Source organism: Herpailurus yagouaroundi, unplaced genomic scaffold (genome assembly GCF_014898765.1).
Source record: "Herpailurus yagouaroundi ecotype Mexico unplaced genomic scaffold, PumYag 166, whole genome shotgun sequence".
NCBI lineage: Eukaryota > Metazoa > Chordata > Mammalia > Carnivora > Felidae > Herpailurus > Herpailurus yagouaroundi.
The window spans coordinates 29,143,018-29,169,848 of record NW_024412407.1 but is presented as its reverse complement, the minus strand read 5'-3'; the positions used below and the strand labels follow the sequence as shown (position 1 = coordinate 29,169,848).

At 36.8% G+C, this 26,831-nt stretch overlaps 1 protein-coding gene across 16 annotated transcripts in view; it reads left to right on the top strand.

The window, feature by feature from the left end:
• PLEKHA5 (pleckstrin homology domain containing A5) overlaps window positions 1-26,831 on the top strand; it is a 244,996-nt gene that overhangs the window by 204,349 nt on the left and 13,816 nt on the right. For 14 of the 16 annotated variants that reach the window (XM_040488755.1, XM_040488753.1, XM_040488754.1 and 11 more), the window contains 6 exons: window positions 1,277-1,357; window positions 1,490-1,639; window positions 11,811-11,912; window positions 15,067-15,178; window positions 16,953-16,999; window positions 18,828-18,945. In XM_040488755.1, the coding sequence (XP_040344689.1) occupies window positions 1,277-1,357; window positions 1,490-1,639; window positions 11,811-11,912; window positions 15,067-15,178; window positions 16,953-16,999; window positions 18,828-18,945 (610 nt within the window). Of the gene's footprint in view, window positions 1-1,276; window positions 1,358-1,489; window positions 1,640-11,810; window positions 11,913-15,066; window positions 15,179-16,952; window positions 17,000-17,797; window positions 18,113-18,827; window positions 18,946-26,831 lie in introns of those variants that run through there. The other 2 variants (XM_040488772.1, XM_040488768.1) reach the window with 2 other exon arrangements.

The following is a 26,831-nucleotide window of genomic DNA, read 5'->3' as shown; positions in this document are numbered from 1 at the left end:
ATTTTGTAACTCCTTCCTTTTTAAAATTTAGTCTTTTAGGGGCGCCTGGGTGGCGCAGTCGGTTAAGCGTCTGACTTCAGCCAGGTCACGATCTCGTGGTCCGTGAGTTCGAGCCCCGCGTCGGGCTCTGGGCTGATGGCTCGGAGCCTGGAGCCTGTTTCCGATTCTGTGTCTCCCTCTCTCTCTGCCCCTCCCCCGTTCATGCTCTGTCTCTCTCTGTCCCACAAATAAATAAACGTTGAAAAAAAAAAATTTTAAATTTATCTTTTAATTGTATCTAAAATACAATCAATTACAATTAATTAGTTAGATTGACTAACTTGCCATGCATTCTTCTTTATTTAAGAAAAAATTTTTTTGAGTTTTTATTTATTTTTGAGAGAGACAGAGACAGAGTGCAAGTGGGGGAGGGGCAGAGAGAAGGAATCACAGAATCTGAAGCAAGCTCCAGGCTCCAAGCTGTCAGCACAGAACTCAGTGTGGGGCTCGAACTCACAAACCGTGAGATCATGACCTGAGCTGAAGTCAGACGCTTAACCCGACGGAGCCACCCAGGTGCCCCATTCTTCTTTATCTCATTCTTCCCTCATTTCCCCTGGTTTTATTCCGTTGAGTTATACCTTCTCATTTCAGTATATGCCATTTGGTATAGCTTGAGTTTTGGTGTCTAATAAACATAAGGTAGTTACTTTAACAGGTACATGGCAAAGAAAGTGAAATCTCTGATTTCTCGCTCGTCATTATATGATATTTTCATAATTTAAAAATTAGGGTAATACAAGAATTCAAAACATTTAAACTATTGAAAGTGATTTTTTCCTCCATTTAGCAAGGTTTTATTTGTATTATTGCAGTTAAAAGCAATCTTTTGTTTATATTCTTTTCTGAACATAAGAGCATAATTTTTAAAATATAAAAACAGAATCCAGTCGATATTTTAATTAAGGACTGCATATGTCGCTTAACCTATCTAGCAGTTTGTAGGGAAAAAACTACATTGAAATCCATTAAAGTTATATGAGACTGCTTGTTCACTACGAATATTTTGAATTGTGTAGGTTAAATAGTATGGTTGAAATGCTTTTTCACTTTATGTGCATGTTTGTTAAGCACTGTGTCTTTAAAAGCTATTTTAATTTTTATTTTACTGATCGAAATAAAGATTGGCCTAATTAGGTATTCTATAGCTATTTTAAATGTGTTTTCTTATTACACTTACCTCCAACTACAGGAAAAAGGAAAATTTGCTAACAACAGATTTTCTCTTATAACCTAGGCCAAGCTAAGCCGGTTATGTGAACAAGATAAAGTGGTACATGCTCTGGAAGAGAAACTTCAGCAACTCCACAAGGAGAAAGTAGGACAATTACGTTTATTATCTGCAATTGATGTTACTTTATATGCTCATTATCAGGACACTGATAACTAAAGTAAAAAGAATTAATTCGATGATGCAGAACATTAAGTGTAATTATTTTTATTATAATAGTACACGCTTGAGCAAGCTTTGCTATCAGCCAGCCAAGAGATAGAAATGAATGCAGATAACCCAGCAGCCATTCAGACCGTGGTGTTACAGAGGGACGATTTACAAAATGGACTGCTTAGTACGTGTAGAGAACTCTCTCGAGCCACTGCCGTAAGTAACAGATTTTGTCTAGTAAGAGTCACTGAAATATTATGCGGTTCTTTTTTTTTTCTTTTTTCCTATTTATGTTTCTATACAATTGGACTGACTTTAGGATTGTTCTTTACTATAACAGAAAATAATTTGTTATTAATAAAAATAAAGGGTGATTTATTTTCTGATGCAAAATAAATATAATTATTTCTCTTATAGTAAACATCCTGTTCCTTGTGAAATAGTTGTTTTACAGGGGAGACAAATACTCCTGTTTATGAATTATTCAAATGAAAACCCTTCAATATGTTAATATTCATTACATTAAGAAAATAAGTATTTCGGGGCACCTGGCTGGCTCAGTCAGTAGAGCATGTGACTCTTAGAGTTGTGAGTTTGAGCCCCAAGTTGGGTGTAGAGATTAATTAAAAATAAAATCTTTAAATAAAAGAAGAAGAAAAGTATTTCATAGATTTTAGGGAGTTAGAATAATTTGGGGAAGGTGGTAATTGGATTCATTTAACCAACCGTTTCAATAAAAGGCACCTGTGAAATGCTTTTAAGCAGCCACTGACATTATCATCTCATAGCTGCGGTGTGATCTCAGCTTTGATAGAGGGTTTGAGTAGGAAATATAACTAGAACCTTTTAACCCATAGTCATGTTACTTTATAAAGAGTCTCTTCACGACCGACTTCATCTCAGGTCATGATCTCGCAGTTTGTGAGGTCAAGCCCTGCATCGTGCTCTGTGCTGACAGCTCAGAGCCTGGAGCCTGCTTCGGATTCTGTGTCTCCCCCTCTCTCTACCCCTCCCCTGCTCACACTCTGTGTCTCTGTCTCTCAATAATAAGTAAACATTAAAAAAAAAAATTTTTTTTTAAGTCTCTTGGGATTACCAAATCTAAAATTCTTAGAGTTTATAAATTGACTATTTTGAGTTTAAACCATCTGCTTTAGATCTTGTGATGGTTATCTCTAAACCTGTAAGAACTCCTACCCAAGTGGCCTGTTGAAAGAAAAATCCTAGCAGAAGCCACCGGTTATAGAAAACTGCCAATATACCCTTGTCTATAAGGGTATATTCAGATAGGGAGGAGCTACCTTCTAAGAAGGTCCACAGAGGATCCTGAGAAACTTAACAGAAGTTAAGGGGGAGGGGAACATAACAAATTATGGGGGAGGGGAAGGGGGAAAAAAAAGTTAGGGAGGAAGGCAAACCATAAGAGACTCTTAAAAACTGAGAATAAACTGAGGGTTGATGGAAGGGGGGGGAAGGTGGGTGATGGGCATTGAGGAGGGCAGCTGTTGGGATGAGCACTGGGTGTTGTACGGAAACCAATTTGACAATAAATTTCATATTAAAAAATATATAAGAAGGTCCACAGACAGTGGCAGCTGGATGGCTCAGTCTATTAAGTGTCCAACTTCAGCTTAAGTCATGATTTCATGGTTGGTGAGTTCAAGCCCCACGTCGGGCTCTCTGCTATCAGCACAGAGCATGCTTTGGAACCTCTGTCCCTCTCTCTCTCTCTCTCTCTGTATCCTCCCTCCCACACTCATGCTCTCTCTCTGTCAAAAATAAAATAAGCATTTAAAAAAAAAAAATGAAGGTCATCCATAGACAGTTATAGCTAAACTAAGAGAGGTCTAAGCTAACAAGATACCAGAATCTCAACATGGCTTCAGTTCTAAACACTAAATTAATATTCCAAACATGAGCAGTTTTTAAAGGAATATACCTTGATCATAAATAAATCAAAACATACTTTTTGTCATTCTTAAATACCTTATATTTAATATCCTATTCCTATTTGTTAAGTACTGTTATTTCCATTATTTCATTTGATTCTGTTATACTGTAATGTTCATAGACCCTTTGAGGGCACCTTGGTGGTTTAGTCAGTTAAGCGTCCAAGTCTTCATTTTGGCTCAGGTCATGATCTCACGGTTTGTGGTATTGACCCCCACATCAGACTCCATGCTGACAGCTCAGGAGCCTGGTTGGGATTCTCTCTCTTCTTATCTTTCTCTCTGCCCCTCCCCTCTTGCACACACTCTCTCTGATAAGAAATAAAAAAGAATTTAATATCCTTTCAGTTGTGAACTCCTTGATATCAAAACCCTATCTCATTCATCTTTGTAGTCCTAGAATCCAGCACTGTAGGATGTGCGTTAACATTTTGATGATTGAACCAGATGACTTACTCAGTGTTACAGAGCTAATCAATGCTATGCCTAGAACTCAATCCCAGGTCTTCTCAACATAATCCCTGAAAACTTAAATCTACATAGATTTTTATAATATGGTCACAAAGGAAATAGTTGTACCTGAAATGTTGTCTACAAGGAAATAGTCACTTAGTTAACCAGTGGTGGGTAGAATTTGGATAGGAAAGGGCAGTAAAGAGTAGTCCATGCAGGATAAAATGCCTTGAACCACAACACAGAGATAAGAAAGTAGGAGACGTGTTCTTCTACAAGAAATAGAAGTAACTGGGGGTGCCTGGGTGGCTCAGTCATTTAAGTGTCCGACTTTGGCTCAGGTCATGATCTCACAGTTTGTGAGTTCGAGCCCCGCGTCAGGCTCTGTGCTGAAAGCTCAGAGCTTGGAGCCTGCTTTGGATTCTGTGTCTGCCCCTCTCTCTACTCCTCCCCTGCTTATGCTCTGTGTCTTTCTGTGTCTCAATAATAAATAAACATTAAAAAAAATTAAAAAAAAAAAAAGAAATAGAAGTAACTGACTGGAATAGAGGATCAGGAATATACCATTAGAAAGGGAAAATGGGGCTAAGCTGTCAATGCCAAGCTAATGAAAAACTCGGTATCTCTGTGGCAACCTGAATTGAATCAAAATGTAGTTGGAAATTATTTCATGATTTGGTATCTGTTTTAGAAAATTCTGAGGATGTACAGTGTTCAGTTGAATTGTTTTTTTTTTTTCCCTTACCAAATGGGTTTAGTAACTTAAATTTGATCAGTAGGCTTACAATTTGCTTTATCTGAAGGTTAACTCCCAACTCTGATGGAAGTTTGTTAAAAATGTTTTAGTAGAGGGGCACCTGGGTAGCTCAGTTGGGTAATCTTCTGACTTCAGCTCAGGTCACAATCTCATGGTCCGTGAGTTCGAGCCCTGTGTTGGGATCTGTGTTAACAGCTCAGAGCCTGGAACCTGCTTCAGATTCTGTGTCTCCCTCTGTCTCTGCCCCTACCCCACTCGTGCTCTGTCTCTCTCTCTCTCAAAAGTAAATAATAAACATTTAAAAAATTGTTTTTAATGTTTTAGTAGACATTAATGATGTTGATTATCCCATTTTTCTGGTTGTTATTCCCTATAATCACTTTCCCAGTTTCTTTTTCTTTGTCTTCAGCATTATTCATTGGTCATTACAAACCCTCAATATGTTCTTCTAAGACATGTCTTACTACACAGAATACAAACTATGGTACTTCTGCCTTTATGAAGTTATTCATACTTGTAGCTCAAGACTACAAATGATGCCTAACATCATATTGGGCATATGGTTGACACTGGGTGGATGTTGATTAGATTTAAAATTGAATTACATTTGTGCTAGCAGAATCCCAAAGGATTCTTCTGATTCTTTTGCAGTTGATTGAGGTCATTGGTTCAAATCCAAGTCATGAGGTATAAAAGATACAAGAGGTATAACATTAATGCCTCCAAAGATGAAAGCTTTGATTCTGAGAACATCTTCTCCTCACCTGGTTGGCCATTTAAGTAGGTAAAACTAGGATTAACACAAGGCAAACATGTAAGGCAGTGTTCCTGTTATATTCTATTAAATTCTTGATATTGTATCTTCTTTCCGTAAGCCCCATCCAACAACCTTACATGTTTTAAGCACCTAGTGCCTCTGTGTTCTCACCTTGCTTTTACTTCTTTTTACTTAAGCCGGATTAGTGGCAAAGATTGTTTCAACAATCAGTTATACTTGAAATTTTTCAATGTGTCACCATCTTCTTTTGGGATCATTTCTAGAAGCAGAAGTGAGAGAGTGTGAGTGAAGAATGAGACAGAAGGAGAAAAGCCTGTAAAGGTTTCACTACCGAGCTGGTTCCCACTGTCGTCAGCTGGGGTTTAATTCCACTGGGGACTGAGGAAATGAGCAGAATGCGTCAGAATTTTCTACCAAAGTCTGGGAGACTGGGGTGTCTATCATGCATTGGTTGAAGTTGCCCCAGTGTCCTTAATTCACCCATACTTCCAAACTGCCTTAGCTTGCTTGCTGTGAGACACTAGCAGGCATGGAACTTAACATAGCTCCTTGAAATTGAGTGGGCAAAAGGGGTATGGTGTGGACTTCCGTAAACGTCCACTGCAGGCACCTCTCTTGGGGAATTTACATTAGGCCTCGTCTCCAAATGGAAGAGAAATATTCTTAGGTTTTATCAGTTCATCAGGTGCTTCTTACTCGACCTAGCAATTCAAGGAACCAGATATTTTGTGACTCATCCAATAATGGCAGCAAAATATATTTGTAATTGTTTCTCTCAATATATTACCTGGTTTGATCTTTAAGAAAAGCATGTGCAAAGTAAATATAATTATTATCTCCATTTATTTTCATTTTTATTATCTTCACTGCACAGATAAACTGAGGCTCATGGAAGCTAAATGACTTGCATAGATGACATAACTAATAAGGGAAGAATCAACACCTCAATCAAGGACTTTTTAATTCTATGGCTTCTGTACCTTCTATTCTGCCTCACTATCTACGTGGTCACATAACTTGTAGTTTCTGGAACTTGGAATCAAATTTAGATTATATTAACTCAAAAATCTAAAATTGGAATTTCAGCCATCATAAGGGAGGTATAAAAGCCCCCCATTCATCCTAAATAATGCTGGTAGTTTATGCATTTACCCACTATGAAATAATACAGTATATAAATAATAATAATAACCATCATGAATATTTTTTGGAGCAGTTATTAAGGGCTTTACATGCACATAATCCCCATAACCCCTTGGAATGGGTACTCTTATTACTATGTTAAAAATGGAAAACTAAGACAGATTGCCCAGGCTTACAATGAGTAAGTAGTATGTATAGACTTCCATTAAACTGATTTGTGTTCTAAGCTGGATTCTAGCTAGGAGGAGGACCTTGAGTTAACAGATGTTAGATTCCAGTGGATATGCTAGATTCTAGGATTGTAAATTTACAGGGGCAGGGAAGCAGGACAAATGAACTGTCTTGGGGAGAAGCTTACACATTAAATACCTTCATATACTCATTCTCAATGTAATAAAGAGTTTCTGAGAATCATGGTTATAGTAAAGTGTAATTTTTTGTAGTAGTTCCATCAATATCCATGAATTGGTATGGAATACGTTTTGAAAGATTTTAAGATAATTTCTGAATACTTGGTTATTTTATAATTAACAACATCCCCCCAAAAAGAGGTAGGCAGATATGATATGCCTCCTGATTTGCTGCAGTAGGAAGTACCCAACAACAATTGCAAGCTATTTTTAACGAACAATCAAATCTGAATGTAGCAAGCGTTAGTGTGTAACTAACTATGAGTTTATAGGAAACAAAGCAAACAGAAGAGCATGCTAAGGAATCCCACAGGAATTCAGTTGGCAAAATGTAGAATACGTAAATTCTGCAGAGTAAGTGACCCAATCTCGTCCCCATATAAGTAGCAAGGGAATAGAAGGGCACCTGGGTAGTTCAGTAGGTTAAGTGTCCAACTTCGGCTCAGGTCAGATCATCGGGCTCTGTGCTGACAGCTCAGAGCCTGGAGCCTGCTTCACGTTCTGTGTCTTCCTGTCTCTCTGGACCTATCCCACTTGCACTGTGTCTCTCTCTCTTTCTCAAAAATAAATAAACATTAAAAAAAAATTTTTTTTTAAATAAGTAGTAAAGAGGGCACCTGGGTGGCTCAGTCGGTTGAGCATCCAACTTCGGCTCAGGTCATGATCTCACAGTCCGTGAGTTTGAGCCCCGCGTCGGGCTCTGTGCTGACAGCTCAGAGCCTGGAGCCTGCTTCGGATTCTGTGTCTCCCTCTCTGCTCCTCCCCTGCTCATGTTCTGTCTCTCCCTCTGTCTCAAAAATAAATAAAAACATTAAAAAAAAAACTTTTTAAATAAGTAGTAAGGGAATAGAGAGGAGAACAGGGGAAATTGTTTTTAAGGAATTTTTTAAGGAATGCATATTAATGATTTTAAAAGTAAGAATTTCCATGTTTTTTTTTTTTTTTTCATTTTGGTTTCTTTAGAAATACATACTGCAGTGTTTATAAATGAAATGACATGATGCTTGGTGTTTTCTTTAAAATAATCCCACAAAGGTAGAATATGAGTACTATAGATGAAACCAGACTGGCCCTATATCCATAACTGTTGAATTTGGAGTGGGCCCTACTTTTGTGTGTATTTGGACATTGTGTATGTGTGGAAAAGGTTACAAGAAAACCCATGAAAATGCTAACAGAAGTGTAGCACAATAATAGGTATTTTTTTCTTTTTCTTTCCCTATTTACTAGCTTTTCTACATTTATAATGATACAAATTTATTACATTTCAAATTTGTACAGTAAACAATAACCACTTCTTTCAGATGGAATTTATTTCAAAGAGATTAGAAGAGAAACTACAGATACAAGTTAAAGATTATAAATAAAGATTACACATTTATTTGTATGTAGCATATTGTGTAACTATTCCCATGGGTGGATTTGGTTATAAATTATAATTGATTCTGGACAAGAAAAGGTGGGGCGCCTGGCTGGCTCAGTCAGTAGGGCATGCAACTCTTGATCTCGGGGTTTTGAGTTCGAGCTGAGCCCCACATTGCGTGTAGAGAGATTACTTAAAAATAAGATCTTGAAAGAAAGAGGAAAGATCTTATTACGTTAAAAACTTGGAAATGAATCATTAGTCCTATTACTTTCTTAATAAAGATAAAAATGTGTAATTACCATAGTTCCATTTTAAATATTAAAATCCTCATTTTTGGTAGTCTGGCATTTCATTACATCTGAGTGCTGCAGACCTACTTGAAGGTTTTCCCCCATAGTGTAGACTATAAAGAAGTCACCGCGATTAAAAGTTACTTGTTCCACATCCTAAAGTTAGACTAAGTCAAATTTTTGAGAAGTCTTCTGCCATCCCTGTAACAATTTTTTTTTTTAAAAAACATACTTTTTTTTTTACCTTTGTTAGAGTGTAACATATTGCCAGAAAATTACACAATTTATGTGCACAGATATGGCTGACATCCATATCAAGATACTGAATTTTACTAGCACACCAGAAGCTCCCTTTCCAGCGACTGCTTCCCTAGAACACCGCTACCTGACTTTTAAACTATATGTTAGCTTTTTGCTTATTTTTGAACTTTAAAAGGATGGGATATACGGTATATGCTCTTTGGCTTCTTTTAACATTGTGACAGTCATCCGTATGGTTTGTAGACTGCAAAATTTCATTCATTCTCTTAACTGTATATAGCATGAAACTCCACATTTTTATCAAAAGCACTGTTTCCTGGGGCGCCTGGGTGGCTCAGTCAGTTGAGTGTCCGACTTCGGCTCAGGTCATGATCTCAAGGTCTGTGAGTTTGAGCCCCGCGTCGGGCTCTGTGCTGAGGGAACAGGCTCCAGGCTCTGAGCCATCAGCCCAGAGCCTGACGCGGGGCTCGAACTCCCGGACCGCAAGATCGTGACCTGGCTGAAGTCGGACGCTTAACCGACTGCGCCACCCAGGCACCCCGATAATTGTATATTTAAAAGTCATTACCCCTTTTAATTGCTTTGTCATACAAGTATATTCTTGACCAAAAAAAAAAAAAAACAAAAAAACTTGTGTAATCCATTAAATTCTTTAATGAAATGCTCAGCCAGGTATTGGGAGAAACTGATGTTATTCCAGTGCTGCCCCTTTTTTTGCCATCCACTGTTGATTTGTGTTCTGCCCATGCATAATCATGTTTGAGGAGCCCAGAGATGAAGGCAGAAGCAGGTAAGCCCCGGAGGATTATGGGACTTAGTCCAAATGTTAGAGTGCACTTTCCAGGCTAGAAAAATTGAAAGTATATTGAGTTTCTTCACCCTTAAAATAATTTCTAGCTCTTAGTCTGTAGCTCTAGATTATGTGTTTCCATAAGAAAGACAAGGATTCTTACCATACTAAAATGTTCTGACATTTAGATGCCTCTATAGCCTTTGGATCCACCGTGAAACTGGCTTTTCTACAAGAGAGGTCAGGTGTTAGCCTGGCAATGCCATCTGTACTTAATTACTGGGCAGCCATTGGGTCTGTCAGCTTCATTTTACCCTCCCTGTGAAGCCTTCAAAGGCCCACTATTTAAATTTGTAATTTTTGTGATGTACACAAATTAGAAGATGTCTAAAAGCAAAGTTTATTAAAGGAGATCAATATCCTTATTTATTCAGTTAAAAATAGTTTGCTGAAGCCAAGTAAGACGACTAGCATTTACGCAATATAGATGACATAAAAATCGTTAGTCCTTTATCACTTTGCCTTTTAAAAATTTTATTAATTGTGAAATCAGTTAGACTCCCTAAATTATCTATATAATAAAGAGATGATTAAAAAAAAAAATCTCCAGTGGTGGCACACTTGGGTGGCTCAGTTAGTTAAGCATTTTTAATTTCTTGATTTCACCTCAGGTTATGATCACACAGTTCATGAGCCCCACGTCGGGGTCTGGGTTGACAGCACAGAACCTGCTTGGGATTCTGTCCCTTCCCTGCTTACGTGGACACTCTCTCTGTCAAAATAAATAAAATAAAGCTTTAAAAAGAAAATCTCCAGTGGTTTTTTTTTTTTGTTTTTTTGGTTTTTTTTTACTTTTTAAAAAATATAATTCATTGTAAAACCTGCTTAAGGAAATATCTTAGATTCAAAAAGCAATTATTCCAAATGGCCATATTCTAACACTCATTTTAATTTTTAAAAGTGTGTACCTTGAATAATTTTCATTACCTGCATTTTTAAAAGTGATTTTAAGCTAGTTGCACAGTATGAAAAGTAAAATAACTCTTTAAAAGAGACCCTTTACAAATAAACTGTTAAGATTATTGTGTATCATGTGTCAACTATTCTTCAATTTAAAAAATCCTTTTTGGGGTGCCTGGGTGGCCCAGTCATTTAAGCTCTCAACTTGATTTTGGCTCAGGTCATGATCTCTCATTTGTGAGATCAAGTCCCTCATTGAGTTCCACACTGAGTGTGGAGCCTGCTTGGGGTTCTCTGTCTCTGCCCCTCTCCTGTTCACACATGGTCACTTGCGCGTGCGCTCGCTCGCTCTCTCAAATAAACATTAAAAAAAAAAAAAACTCTTAAAATTATTTTCAGTACCCTTTCCTCCACACTCAGTATCTTCTTGCCTTATCCCAAGACTGTTGCTATTGTTAAACTGACATTTCCCAGGGCGGCTTCATTCAGCACAGTTCAGGGCAAGAAATCTCTGGTCATGAAAGGTTCTTAGACAAGAGTTACTAATTCATTTTATAACAGTGTTCAGCATGTATGTGTTGGTTGTGTTACATGTGCCAACACCACACTAATACTAATGATAAAACTGGTCAAAGCCCCTGTCTTTATCAATTTGTTGACTTCATACCGCTCTGAAATGTCTGAAGAGTAATTAGAACCCATAGAAGAATACTTGCACTCCCGTAGAATAGAGTTCTGAAACAATGAAATGATGATGTATTTTTGACATCCTGTATTAGATGACAGGTGGTTAAAGACCAAATGTGAAAAACCTCTCTGATTTTAGGGTTGGTGATTTTTTTTCCAAAGGAGAAAAGAATAGGTGGGTAGCATATATGTTGAGTCTCTGTGGGCAGGATTCACTGACTTGTTTAGTTAGCTGAGTTAGGTTTATTACATTACTGTAAATTTATTACAAGTAAAGGTACGTTAGGCTTCTGGTATGATTGAAAATCCAACATGCTAAAATACAACCTACTTGGTATTTTTATTTATGGAGAAATTTTAATCAGGGCAGTTAAGAAAGTGCTTTAAAACAGTAAAGGAAAGGGAAAATGAATTACAAAAGTTTTTCTTTCACCCAGTATAAACTTACACAATTTTCTAAAATCTAGAAAGCTTGCCATTGCAGTGATAACAATATAAAAGCACATTTTCCCTATTAAAGTAATTAAAGCTCTTTGATTTTAGGAACTGGAACGAGCATGGAGAGAGTATGATAAGTTAGAATATGATGTGACTGTTACCAGGAACCAGATGCAAGAACAGCTAGATCGCCTTGGTGAAGTTCAGGTACAGAAGTGAATGTCTTTTTGCATTGTCTCAACTGGTTTTGACTGGTACTGTATACCTTGTTATCCATGCATGCCCTTAACAATTTTTACATTACTGGCCACCTAAGACCTGGGTTTTAATACTTTCAATAATAGGACTCTTAATATCCCACAAAGTATCCCATCTCTCATTGTTCAAAAGTTCTTTATTCTGTTGGGTACATGGTGTGATCCCTGTCATGTTTTGCGCTCCTAGCTAACTATATGGAAGTTAGTATTAAAGTGTTGAATTAAATGGATTTATCAAATAAAGGGTAATTTGTGTCTTATAAAACTTATTCTAATCTGGAGCACCTGGCTGGTTCAGTCAGAAGAGCATGCAACTCTTGATCTCAGGGTTATAAGTTCAAGCCCCAACACTGGGTGTAGAGATTACTTAAAAATAAAAAAATAAAAATGTATTCTAATCCATTCTATATTAAATGTCTCTTTCTTATCAAACTGTATTTAGCCTATAGACTTTTGGTACATTATTGAATGGGGAAAGATGCAGCACCATTTAGCATAAACAATCAGATCTGGAATCAGGTTCCAGGTGTTAATTTTCTAGTCTATAAAATGGAACAATAATACCTGTCTTAAAGTGTTGTTCTGAGAAGTGGAGATAATATACGTTTAAGAAAATAATAAAAGTCACTTCATGTTTGTGACCCTATGTAAATTTGGTTATCTGCATTGGAAACTGTGGACTCAACAGACAAGTGAATACAAGGAGTAAAGGTTAGTAAAGTTGACTTGGAGAAAACCAACTGTCCTCCATCTTTGCTGTTCAGTATAGTAGCCACTGGCCACATGCAGTTGTTGGGCAATTGAAATGTTGCCAGTATGCCTGAGAAACTGAGTTTTTATTGTATTTAATTTTAATTGTGTAAATTTAAGTAGCCACATGTGGTTGTGACTTCTATGTTGAACAGTGGGGTTAATACTAAATATAGTACGGGGCGCCTGGGTGGCTCAGTCAGTTAAGTGTTTGGCTTTGGCTCAGGTCATGATCTCATGGTTTGTGTGTTTGAGCCCCGCATCAGGCTCTGTGCTGACAGCTCAGAGCCTGAAGCCTGTTTCGGATTCTGTGTCTCCCTCTCTCTCTTTCTCTGCCTCTCCCTGGCTCTCTCAAAACTAAACATTTAAAAAAAATTTTTTTAAGTACTAAATACAGTAGGAAAAAAAACTGTAATATCTAAGAACTTACCCATGGGTCAGCAAACTTTTTCTGTATAAGGCCAGATATTAAAATATTGTAGATGTTGCAGGTATATACACTTTGTCACATAATCTTGGATGTTTTTGTTTTTGAGAATGAGAAATTTTTAAATGAGAAAATTCATTTTTAGCTTTCAGGCCAAAGTAGTTTAACTTGATTTAACTTAACAAAAACATTCATCATGAAAATGTAATTTCTATGTTATAGGACATAAATGAAGAAGTGGAATTGGTATACCATGTTCATGGATGGCATGCTTTAACATTATCTCAGTAAAAATTCTTCCTATAAACTCAAATGCTGTCCTAACCAAATTTCATCCAGAAATTTTTGAAAAAATTAACAAAATGGTTCTCATATTTTAAAGGTATAATAAAAGCCACAATAGTTATTGTTTTGAAAATATAAAGAACTACAAGGCACACTCTATGAGAGATAACATTGCACATAGACCAGTTACATGACAACTCTGCACTTCAGTTTTCATGACTATAAAATAATAGTGCCTACCTCTATCGGGTTATTATAATGGCTAATATGTTGATATTTTTGAAGCACTTAAAATAGTATCAGGCATATAAAACATACTGATAAGTGTTTATTAAATAAGTAAACAGAGTGCCTGCCTGGCTCAGTCGGTAGAGCAGGCAACTCTTGATCTCAGGGTTGTGAGTTCAAGCCCCATGTTGAGCATAGAACCTACTTTTTAAAAAGTAATGTCAGTAAGAAGACAATGGCTTAAACAAAAAGATGGCATACTAGGGAGAAGTATTGTTGACCACTGATTCAACCAAAGTTACTATTTAGATCTCAAAGGAATTTTCTTCTTGGTTTGGAAAAGCAATACATTAGAAAAATGGATGAAGAATATGACCAGCTTTAATCTATAGAAAGTGAAATTCAGATTGCTAACAAGTGTTTGAATATTGTTTGCACCAGTAATCAGATAAATGAGAAATAATACAAAAATGAGACTTTCATTGTATACTTTTCAGATAGTCTATATATTTTTTTTAATCACTGCAAAAATAATATATATTCTATATAGGACATGTGCACATATCTGGTTTTTATAACTGAAATTCACTCCCTAGAAGTCTATGTCAGTATTCACGTCTCTGGGTTGTCATTGTGTTTGGCTCTTGTGTGAATATTTCCTTCATTTACTCTGATGCTTCCAGCCCTGTAGCTTAGAAAACTGGATAACTAAGGTTGTGTAGTGCCTTTTTGAAGCAGCATTAGTACATAGTGTTTACATTTATAGACTTTGAAAGCATGTTTTCACCCCTTGGAGGACTTTTTAGCTTACTAATGAAACATATTGATTTTATTCTCATATCTATGATTGTCAAAAACATATTAAGTGAAAAAAAAATTTTTTGGTAACTGTGACAGTACTACTTTCATTGCCCTTTTTTTAAAAAAAATAAATTTACATTCCAAAAAAGCATAATTCTTTTTATCAGAAGTATTGATAAAGTCATAGAGTTCTATTAGAATCTTACTTTCAGTAAGACCAATAATACCAATATGATCTTATTTTCTAGAATTTCTAGTACTTAGGAAACTAGTATACTTCCCATTTTTTTTCTTCTCCTTTAAATTTTTTTTTTTTAATTTGGGTTTTGTGAGTTTCTATTTTGTTTTCTTTTTTTTTTTTCCCCCATATTTTAGTCTCTTGTGATCAGCAGTAATGCAAGGCAAAGCTTATTGAAAAGAAGTGAAATAATGCACTTAGGTCTGAGAAACTGAATTTTTTTTTTCGACTTTTATCTTTGCCACAAAAGTTGCAAAATTGGGAGAGTTCATAGTCTTCAAACTTAATCTACTGCAGTTCTCATTTTTTAAAATATATACTTAGTTTAGTTTACAACTTTATTTTTTCCTGTATGTGATCTCTTTTTACTGATAGACTGAATCAGCAGGAATTCAGCGTGCACAGATTCAGAAAGAACTTTGGAGAATTCAAGATGTCATGGAAGGACTGAGTAAACACAAACAGCAAAGAGGCACTACAGAAACAGGTAAATTAGCTTTGTGTTTTATTCTGCAGTAATTGACCATAATATTATATCTAAATGAAGTGACACAGGGCATCTGGCTGGCTCATTTAGGAAAAGTATACAACTCTTGATCTCAGGGTTATGAGTTTGGGCCCCTCATTGGCTGTAGAAATTTCTTTAAAATAAATAAATAAACTTTTTAAAAAAATAAATGGAGGGGCGCCTGGGTGGCGCAGTCGGTTAAGCATCCGACTTCAGCCAGGTCACGATCTCGCGGTCCGTGAGTTCGAGCCCTGCGTCGGGCTCTGGGCCGATGGCTCAGAGCCTGGAGCCTGTTTCCAATTCTGTGTCTCCCTCTCTCTCTGCCCCTCGCCCGTTCATGCTGTCTCTCTCTGTCCCAAAAATAAATAAACGTTGAAAAAATAAAAAAAAAATAAAATAAAATAAAAAATAAATGGAATGATACATAGAATTGGGTTTCTTTTGTTAATGGACTTTTGACATCAGAAAACAGGCACTCCTGTAACATTGAGTCAGTACACAAGTTTAGATGGTAAAAAGCAAAAGTTCTGGCAACCTCACCCACAACAGAAATAAATTACTGTTTTATGTATTTAATTATACACACACAAAATGTTTTGCTTTTAGGAATTTTTTTTCCCCACAACAAAAAATGGAATCATACTGTACTTATTTTTCAACAATTTGGTTTCTTTCTCCTTAACAGTACAGCGCAGTAATAGCTGTGTAAGAATTCATTGTATAGATGAATTATAATATGTCCATTTCTGTGTTTTTGGACATATAGTTTGTTTCCAGGTTTTGAGTTTGTTTGTTTGTTTTCTATCGTAAGCCATGCTGTAATGAACATTACTGTATATATGACTAAACACACATGCTAGTACTTATGGATTAGAAGAAGTGGGAAATGAGCACACATCTTCCATTTTGATAGTCACTGCCAGATTGCCCTCTTAAAAAATGGTACTGACTTATATTTACATCAACAGTACTTCAGAAAACCCATTTCCCTGTACTCTTACTTAAACTAGATATTTTAGGGGCACGTGGATGGCTCAGTCAGTTAAGTGTCTGACTCATGATTTTGGCTCAGGTTTGGCTCATGATCTCACATTGCGTCAGGCTCAACACTGACATCATGGAGGCTGCTTGGGATTCTTTCTGTCTCTCTCTCTCTGCCCCTCCACCATGCCTCTCTCTCAAAAATAAGTAAACTTTAAGGCGCCTGGGTCGCTCAGTCGACTGACCATCTACCTTTGGCTCAGGTCATGATCCCACAGTTTGTGAATTCAAGTCCGGTATTAATGAGTTCGATCCTCTCATTGGACTTACTGCTGTCAACACAGAGCCCACTTCAAATGCTCTGTCCTCCCCCACTCACACTCTCTCTCTCTCTCTCTCTCTCAAAAATAATAACAAAAATAAATAATCAACTTAAAAAATAAAAATAAACTAGATATTTTAACTTGTATTTTTTAATGTAATTGGCTTCCAGTTCTGAAAACATTAATAAATGAAGGGTTAGAACTGAAAGCTTCAGTTAAAATAAGTCAAATGGGGACGCCCAGCTGGCTCAGTCTGTATAGTATGTGATTCTTAATCTCGGGATTAGTTAGTTCAAGCCCCATGTCTGCTGTAGAGACTACTTAACAATGGAATTTTTAGAAAAAATAAAATAAATGAAATTACTCCTTTTTTATGTGGATTTAAAAGATATATTTAATATATCTTAAACTTATTTAATATAAGTTATGTTTTATAATTTTTTTAATAGGTATGGCAGGATCAAAGCCTTTCTCAACAGTTAAGTACAAAAACGAGGTAAGTTTGGATTGTTTGTTTATCTCTAAATTATTTTAAATGTGTAAAACATGAATTGGAATTTAATTGTCTTTTCTTCATAACAAAAATGTTTCCTAAATATATTTAAGTTATTGTTTTAATCTTGAAATTTCGCTGTTTCAGTAATTTGATCCTTCTAACAGATGGCAATTTTTCTTCCCTTAATGCAAAAAAAAAAAAATCATTATTTTTCATTTATGTTAGAACTTTAACATTGTCATACTTTTTCTAATATACGTAATTTGAATATTTATCATTGTGTCTTATTCTTGGTAAAATTTATAGGATGATTGATAGATAAGTTCGCTGTGTGTTGTGCATACCATAAAGAAATTACAACTACAAAGAGATACTGTCAACCTAACTGAAAGCATTTGTGGTCTTGAATTTTATATTAAAACCAAACAAAAAGAAGTTTATTTTTTCCCTTAAAAATTGCAAAAACAAATAGGCAATAAGATTTTTAAATTAATTATTTTCTTCTACTTTTAAAGTGAAACACTGTAGTCTCACATCTGTTTTGATTTTGAGCTTCAGATTAAAGCTAACCTGAATGTTACAGGAAAAAATTAGGTAAAACTATTTTTTTAAGACCCAGTTACTGGCTATCATAAACATTCTTTATTTTACTTTTCAGTATGAGACTGACTTTTGGCTTGGCAGTGTCCCTTTAATTATCTTAAAGTGATTTTTAAGTTAACTTACCATTGCAAAGAATTTAGATATACTTAATTCAATATGCTTATCTAAATAAGGTGACTATTCTACAATCTTTAGGAAGAGGAAGTAGTCCCACCTCGTCCTCCACTTCCTCGGTCCTATGACTTTACAGAGCAGCCTCCCATAATCCCCCCTCTGCCCAGTGATAGCAGCTCCTTGCTCTGTTATAGCAGGGGCCCAGTCCATCTGCCTGAAGAAAAGAAGATTCATCAAGTTCAAGGATATCCAAGAAATGGATCTCACTGTGTAAGTGGCTTCAATAGCCACAGAATAATCAATCATGTACATGCCCTCTCATTTTTGAAAGTTAATTTATTTTACACTCAAACTTTTTTTTTGTTATAACCCCACTTTTAGCCAGTGCTTTTTTGTTTGTTTGTTTTTTGTTTGTATTTAATGTTATTATCTGTGTTTTTCCTGTTTTGGTTTTACCATTCTCATTTCTTAATGTTTTTATAATTTTAATACTTCATAATTTCATATTTCTAATGTTTTTGCAAAGTGGTTACTTTACATTTGTCTAAGACGTCTTATTTTAAATATACCATTTCAGGATATTAGAGACAAAATGATATATTTAGATCAGAAGGAAGCAAGAATGAAAAAGATCATTCTAGGAATGATAAAAGGGTTGGGATATGGGCCATTCCATCTAGGAAAACTATTAGAGGATATGGACATTGCCAAGGAGAAACATTCATTATCCACGGAAGCTGAAAATAAGAGGTTTGGGGTTAAATAAATGTAAAATGTGGTAAGCTAGAAGAGAAGTAGGAAGGTAGGGAATAGGGCCAATTGAGAGTTAATATGATATAATTATTTTCAGATTTCAGTTTTACTATGATAAAAAATATTCTGACTTTGTCCCTAAGAGGAATATTTTTAATTTATAAGCCAAAACTTTTACTGATTAAAATATTTCAGATTTTTTTCCACCTAAGCTGTAACATATATGTCAGTTGTGCTGTCCCCAATATAGCTGGCTGAGACTTTTAGTTTTCAAGGTTTGATTTGAGGTAAGCATTTTAAAAGAAACTTGTAGCAATTTTTTTTCTTTTGTTTTAAAATTGCACATCTTCTTTTCAAGGGTCCGGATTATAGACTCTACAAGAGTGAACCAGAGTTAACAACAGTGGCAGAAGTTGATGAGTCTAATGGAGAAGAAAAATCAGAACCTGTTTCAGAAATGGAAACTTCTGTTAAAGGTCAGCATTAGGATATGTTTTATCTCCTGTGTTTTTCAGACATTTTAGCAATAAGCTCAGTGTACATGTTGGCCCAATACATAGACAAATCCATAGTCCCTTATCTGAAACCTTTGGAATCTGATGAGCTTCTGAATTCAGAAATTTCAGGTATTAGGAAGGTAACATGACCCATATGTAAACCATATATTACATGTCATTTCAGCTAGGCATGAGGCAGCATCCTCTTTTGAAATCAATTAACATTCCTGGAATATTCATCCTAAGTGGGATAAAGACTAAAAAGGTTCATATGCCAAACTTTTGAAAAGTTTTCCATTTCCTGAGAATTGGGGAGAGGGAGGTTTTAGGTTTTTTCTGTTTCAGAATTATACATAAAGGATTAAGGGCTGAGGGACACCTGGCTGACTCAGTCAGTAGAGCCTGTGACACTTGATCTCAGGGTGGTGAGTTGGAGCCCCACATCGGGCATAGAGTTTACTTAACAAATAAATAAACTAAAAAACAAATTCCATGAAATAATACTACTATGGGTGTACTCTGATTTTTATATTGTATTTCATTTTTACCAGAAACTAATCTCTACACCCAACGTTGGGGTTGTTAGTTCAACCCTGAGATCAGGAGTTGCACACTCTTCCAACTGAGCCAGACTTTTTTTCTTTTTTTAATGCTGGTCATTAGTCAGTGTTGTGAAGAAAAAGGATAGAGGAGGCACTATTCAAGATTAAAAGGTAGAAAAGCCCAGATACAACGCAATACTTAACCTTGATTGGATTGTGGTTTAAAAAAAAGTCTCAATCGGGGTGCCTGGGTGGCTCAGTCAGTTGAGCGTGTTCCCATCCCCACCCCACCCAGCTTGCACTTTCTCTCTCTCCCTCAAATAAATAAATAAATAAATACTATATATTTTTTAATAATAAAAAAAATTTTAAGTCTCTAAAGACATTCTTGGGACAATTATGGAAACTTAAATATGTTCTGGAGATTATTGACAGTTAAGTGAAATTGTGGTTGTATAGGAGAATGTGTAAATGGTTCACCAAAATTTGTGTGTGTGTGTGTGTGTTCACATACAGTTGACTTGAACAACACAAGTTTCAACTATGAGGGTCTACTTAAATGCAGATTTTTTTTCAATAAATGCAGTATAGTACTATAAATGTATTTTCCATATGGTTTTCTTTTAAAAACATTTTTTTTAACATTTATTCATTTTTTTTGAGAGACAGAAAGAGAGCACAAGCAGGGGAGGGGCAGAGAGAGGGGGAGACACAGAATCCGAAGCAGGCTCCAGGCTCTGTGCTGTCAGCACAGAGCCCAGTGCAGGGCTTGAGCTCATGAAACGCAAGATCATGACCTGAGCCGAAGTCGGATGCTTAACCAACTGAGCCACCCAGGCACCCCCCCCATTTGGTTTTCTTCATACGGTTTTCTTTTTCCTAGCTTACTTTATTGTAAGGATACAGTATATAACACATGTACCATACAGAATAATGTGTTAATTGTCTGGTCACCAGTAGGCTGTTAGTAGCTAAGATTTTGAGTAATTAAAAATTATATGCAGGGACACCTGGCTGGCAGTCTGTAGAGTATGTGACTCTTGATCTTGGGGTCGTGAGTTCAAGCCTCACATTGGACAGCCCCATGCTATTAGTGTGGAGCCTGATGCAGGGCTGGAGGTCACCAGCTGTGAGATCATGACCTGAGCCAAATTCAAGAGTCTGACGCTTAACCAACTGAGCCACCCAGGTGCCCCAATGGTGCATATTATTATAAATACACAGGAAATATTAAACTGCAAACAAATGTTTTAGCAGTATAGCTAACTAGATGCCCTGGCCAATCCTCCTATTCCTATAGAAAGTGATTCTAGGGGCGCCTGGGTGGCGCAGTCGGTTAAGCGTCCGACTTTAGCCAGGTCACGATCTCGCGGTCCGTGAGTTCGAGCCCCGCGTCGGGCTCTGGGCTGATGGCTCAGAGCCTGGAGCCTGTTTCCGATTCTGTGTCTCCCTCTCTCTCTGCCCCTCGCCCGTTCATGCTCTGTCTCTCTCTGTCCCAAAAATAAATAAACGTTGGGAAAAAAAAAATTTTTTTTTTTTTTTAAAAGTGATTCTAATTGCTGGGTGATACCATTCTAAATTTTTTTGAGAATCTTCAACAAGTTAAGGAAAAGTAAAGAAAGGGACGCTCACCTTATGTGAAAGGTAGTGTATTTGTTTCCTCAGGCTGCCATAACAAAATATCATAGACTGAGTGGCTTAAACAACAGAATTTTGTTTTCACAGTTCTGGAGGGTAGAAGTCCAAGATCAGGGTCCAGCTGGGTTTGGTTTCAGGGAAAGACTCTATTCGTGGCTTGCAGATGCTGCCTCTTGCTGCACCTCACCGGGCTTTTCCTCTCAGTTAAGCAGAGAGAGAGAGCACATGTTAGCTCTCTGATGTTAGCTCTCTTTTTAGAAGGTTACTAATCCTGTTGGATCAGGGGCATACCTTTATGACCTCACTTAACCTTAATTACCTCCTCATAGGCTCTATCTCCAAATATGGTCACATCACGGGTTAAGACCTCACATGAATTTTAGAAAGTCATAATTCAGTTTGTAGTAGGAGGGATCCAATAAGTTAAGTGGAGCACTAAAGTGCCTTATGACAGGACAAAGCTCAGATCCTGAAGAAATTACAAGTCTTGGGGCGCCTGCGTGGCTCAGTTGGTTAAGCGTCCAACTATGGCTCAGGTCGTGACCTCATGGTTTGTGGGTTCGAGCCCCACATCGGGCTCTGCACTGACAACTCGGAGCCTGGAGCCTGCTTTGGATTCTGTGTCTCCTTCTCTCTCTGCCCCTCTGCCTCTCTCAGTCTGTCTGTCCATCTGTCTCTCTCTCTGTCTCAAAAATAAATAAACATTTTTAAACAAAAAACCAAGTCTGATAAGACACCCCCTCAAGGAAAGCTGGAACCCTCCAAAGGCTGTACTCTCTATGAAAACTGAGATTAATTAGATTTCATCAAAATTTAAAACTTCTATCTATTAGAATCGGAGAAAATATCATTGGTATATATACCTAACAAAGTCTTCGTATTCAGAATATATAAACAACTCTTACAAATCAATAATAAAGACAACCCAATAAGAAAGTAGGCAAAAGACTTAAACACTTAACAAATGAAGTATACAAGTATATGAAAAAGTTTACAACTGATCAAGCATAAATGCAGTTTTGATGCAAATTAAAATCATAATTCACACCTTCTGGAATAGCTAAAATTAAGACTACCAAGTGTTTGTTAGGACATAGAACAGTTGGATCTCAAACACAATTCTGATGGTGGTGTAAGAAAGAACCACAGTTTTGTAGTTTCTTACAAAATTGAACATGCAATTATTGTATCCAGCAATTCTCCTACATATTTACCTAAGAAAAATGGAAACATCATTCCTCAAAAAAACTTATACAAGGATTTTTAACCATAGTTTTAATTCATAGTAGATAAAAATTGGAAGCAACCTGTATTTCTGTAAACAAGAGTATGGATAAACAAATTATGGTATCTTCAAACTCCTTAACAATTAAAAAACACTACTGATAGATGTACATGTGTAACTTAGCAACATGTATAAATGTGAAAAAAAATTATATTAAGTGAAAAAAGCTTAACACAAAGCAGACCTAGTGTATGAATCCCTTTATGTGAAGTTTGAGAACAGGCAAAACTCATCTATTGGTGATAGACAACCGAACAGTGGTCATCTTTGGCAGAAGGGTGGGATTCCCTGGAAGGGAATTTTGTGGGGTGACGAAGATGGTCTTTGTCTTCACTGAGATAATTACACTGGCATATGCATGTGCAGCTAGGGGTAAGAATACATTTATAAAACTTCACCAGTTGTGCACTTAAGATCTATTCATTTTAGTTGTACATTTTGCGTCAATAAAACTTGAAGAAACAGTAAAGATAAAGATAAAAACTAGAGAGTTTGCCACTTAACCGTCACTTGAGAGAGTTCTACAGTTTTCAGATAGAAGCAAACTGGTCAGATAGGGAAGGTCTAAGAAGCAGAGAACTAAAATATTGGATACCAATAGCATATAACCAGGACTAATTTTGTTGATATTAACATGTTCTAAAGTCCTTGTATTGTTCCAGAGGATGGTAATGATCATGATTACCTCTATATTTTAATAAGTTTAGTGTACATGCTTAAGGATAAGATAAAGAAAAGAAATAGACTTGGGGCGCCTGGGTGGCTCAGTTAAGGGTCCGACTTCAGCCCAGGTCATGATCTCGTAATTTGTGAGTTCGAGCCCCACGTCAGGCTCTGTGCTGACAGCTTGGAACCTGGAGCCTGCTTCTGACTCTGTGTCTCCCTCTCTCTGCCCCTCCCCTGTTCATGCTCTGTCTCTCATTCTCTCTAAAAATAAATAAACATTAAAAATTTTTAAAAAGAGAGCAGGAGCTGGGGAGAGGGGCAAACAGGGAGAGAAACAGACTTTTTTTTCCATAGTTTTTGTTTTTTTAATGTTTATTTTTGAGAGAGAGCACACACGCACACATGCACACACAAGTGGAGAGGGGTAGAGAAGGAGAGGGAGACAGAATCTGAAGCAGACTCCAGATTCCAAACTGTCAGCACAGAGCCCGACACAGGCCTCAAACCCACAAACTGCAAGATCCTAACCTGAGCCCAAATCAAGAGTCAGATGCTTAACCTCCTGAACCACCCAGGCACTGAGAGAAAGAGAGAGAGAGAGAGAGAGAGAGAGAGAGAGAGAGAGAGAGAGAGAGAGAGAGAGAGAGAGAGAGAGAGAGAGAGAGGGAGGGAGAGAATGAATCTTAAGCAGCATGGTGCTTGATCCCACAACCCTGGGATCATGACCTAAGTGGAAACCAAGAGTAGGATGCTCAACCAACTGAGCCACTGGCTCAACAAGTGTTGGTTGCCAACATTTAAAAATTGGGACTTTAGGGGCGCCTGGGTGGCGCAGTCGGTTAAGCATCCGACTTCAGGCAGGTCACGATCTCGCGGTCCGTGAGTTCGAGCCCCGCATCAGGCTCTGGGCTGATGGCTCAGAGCCTGGAGCCTGTTTCCGATTCTGTGTCTCCCTCTCTCTCTGCCCCTTCCCCGTTCATGCTCTGTCTCTCTCTGTCCCAAAAATAAATAAACGTTGGGAAAAAAAATTTATAAAAAAAATAAATAAATAAATAAATAAATAAATAAAAATTGGGACTTTAGTGAAGAAATGGGCAAAAAGACATGAATAGACACTTTTCCAAAGAAAGCATCCAGATTGTTAGCAGACTCGTGAAAAATGCTCAACATCACTACATCACTTATCATCAGGGAAATACAAATCAAAACCACAATGAGATACCACCTCACAACTGTCAAAATGGCTAAAATTAACAACTCAGGCAACAACAGGTGTTGGTGAGGATACGGAAAAAGAGGTTCTCTTTTGCATTGTTGGTGGGAATGCAAATGAGTGCAGCTACTCTGGAAAACAATTCCTCAAAAAATTAAAAATAGAACTTTATAGAATTTATCCAGAGGATACAGGAGTGCTGATTCTAAGGGGCACATGCACCCCAAGGTTCATAGCAGCAATATTGACAATAGCCAAAGTATGGAAAGAGCCCAAATAACCCATTGACTGGTGAATGGATAAGGAAGGTACACACACACATACATACATACACACATACATACATACATACATACATACATACATACATACAGTGGAACATTCCTGGGTGATCAAAAAGAATGAAATTTTGCCACTTGTAACAACGTAGATGGAACTAGAGTGTATTATCCTAAGCAAAATAAGTCAAAGAAAGACAGATATGATTTCACTCACATGTGGAATTTAAGATACAAGACAAACATAAGGGAAGGGAGGCCAAAATAATATAAAAACAGAGGGAGACAAACTATAAGAGACTCTTTTTTTTTTTTTTTTTTTTTTTTTTAATATAAGAGACTCTTAAATACAGAAAACAAACTGATGGTTGCTGGAGGGGTGTTAGGTGGAGGGAAGGACTAAATGGGCAAGGGGTATTAAGGAGGACACTAGTTGGGATGAGCACTGGGTATTACATGTAAGTGATGAAACACTAAATTTTATTCCTGAAATTATTATTATACTATACGTTAACTAGGATTTAGATTTTTAAAAATAAATAAATAATAAAAAATTTTTAAGAATTGGGACTTTAGAGGCGCCTGTGTTGTTCAGTAGTTAAGCATCAGACTCTTGATTTCAGCTCAGGTCATGATCTCAAGGTTCGTGGGATCAAGCTCCACGCTGAGCACAGCCATGTCTATGCTAACAGTGTGAAGCTTGGTTGGGATTCTCTCTCTCTGTCCTTCCTCTTCTTGCTCTCTGTCTCTCTTTCAAACTAAAAATTTTAAGAAAATAAATAAATAAAAATTGGGACTTCCTAGGTTTTCTTAAATACCCAATAGATCTAGGGGCTCCTGGCTGGCTCAGTCGGTAGAGCATATGACTCTTGATATTGAATGAGTAAGTTTGAGCCCCACATTGTGGGGTGTAGAGATTACTTAAAAATTAAAAGAAGTCAGTAAATCTAGCCAGAGTGCCCCTGTTTCAACAGCACTTGTTTCCTAGACCTAACATCTACCCTCTTCAAAAAGCATATGCAGGGTGGGGGGGAGGAAGTTGCTATTTATCACATGTGTAACATTCTTAATCCCTGTGGGCAAAGTATTTAGAGCATATATAAAATAAGGACTACATTTTATGCTTTGAATTTGCATTTTCTATTCCATTCTTTTTCTGGTTCCTACATAGTCATAATACCCCATGATCTATAAGGGATAATTGTCGCCAGTCAAGTCTACAAAATTTAGAAATTATTTAATAAGTGAGTTCAACTCATCAATAGACTTTTTTTTAATGTTTATTTTATTTTAGACAGACAAAGAATAAGCGGGGAAGGTACAGAGAGGGGGGACAAAAGTCAATGCCATATCTTTACTCATAAAAAATACCTTGTCTGGCATATGTTCTCTGTAGGGTTTGGATTCTTCTTCAGAGTTTTGCTGCTTTTAAAATTTAGGTGTTTATTTTTTGAAAGAATTCTATTGTCTGGTTTTTTTTCATCTTTATTTTTGAGAGAGAGGAGGAGACAGAAGATCCAAAGTGGGCTGTGTGCTGACAGCAAAGAGCCCAATGCAGAGCTTGAACTCACAAACTGAGATCACGACCGACCTGCAGATCAGAGCCGAAGTGGGACACTAAAGCGATTGAGCCACCCAGCTGCCCCTGATTTTTTATTTTTATTTTTAATGATCTCTGAAATAAGAGATCACTTAGTGGGGCTTGAACTCATGACCCTGAGATCAAGAGTTACATGCTCTACCAACTGAGCCAGCTAGGCATCCCTAGATGTTTGAGTTTTTGTTGTTTTTTTTTGTTTTTTTTTTACTTACAAGCTCTCACCTGAATAAATTGTCTGAAATACACAGATAAATTATGGTGTAATTTGTGCCACATGACTTAAAGTAGAACTTTTAAAAGTGGATCACTAACTAGGATAATAGAGTCTTTCTCTTAGTTTGAACTGCAGAATTACCTATATTGTGTAGCAGTTCAGCACTTCACGTTCTTAAATATACAGCCTTACAATACTCACACAGTTCATAAACAATATTAAAACCTAAGCTACAGATTGTTTGGTGTGTAAATTAAAGGGACCCTGAATGACTGATGTACCATTTGTCTTTGGGGGAGAAACTAGACTTCTTTTTTCTACTTAGTTGATGTAACTTTAAGTGAGCTCAAAGAGAGTGGTTTGTTTTTTGTTGTTTTTTTTTTAAGTAAGCCATTGAGATTTTAATAATTTGTTCTTTTGCTAGTGTCC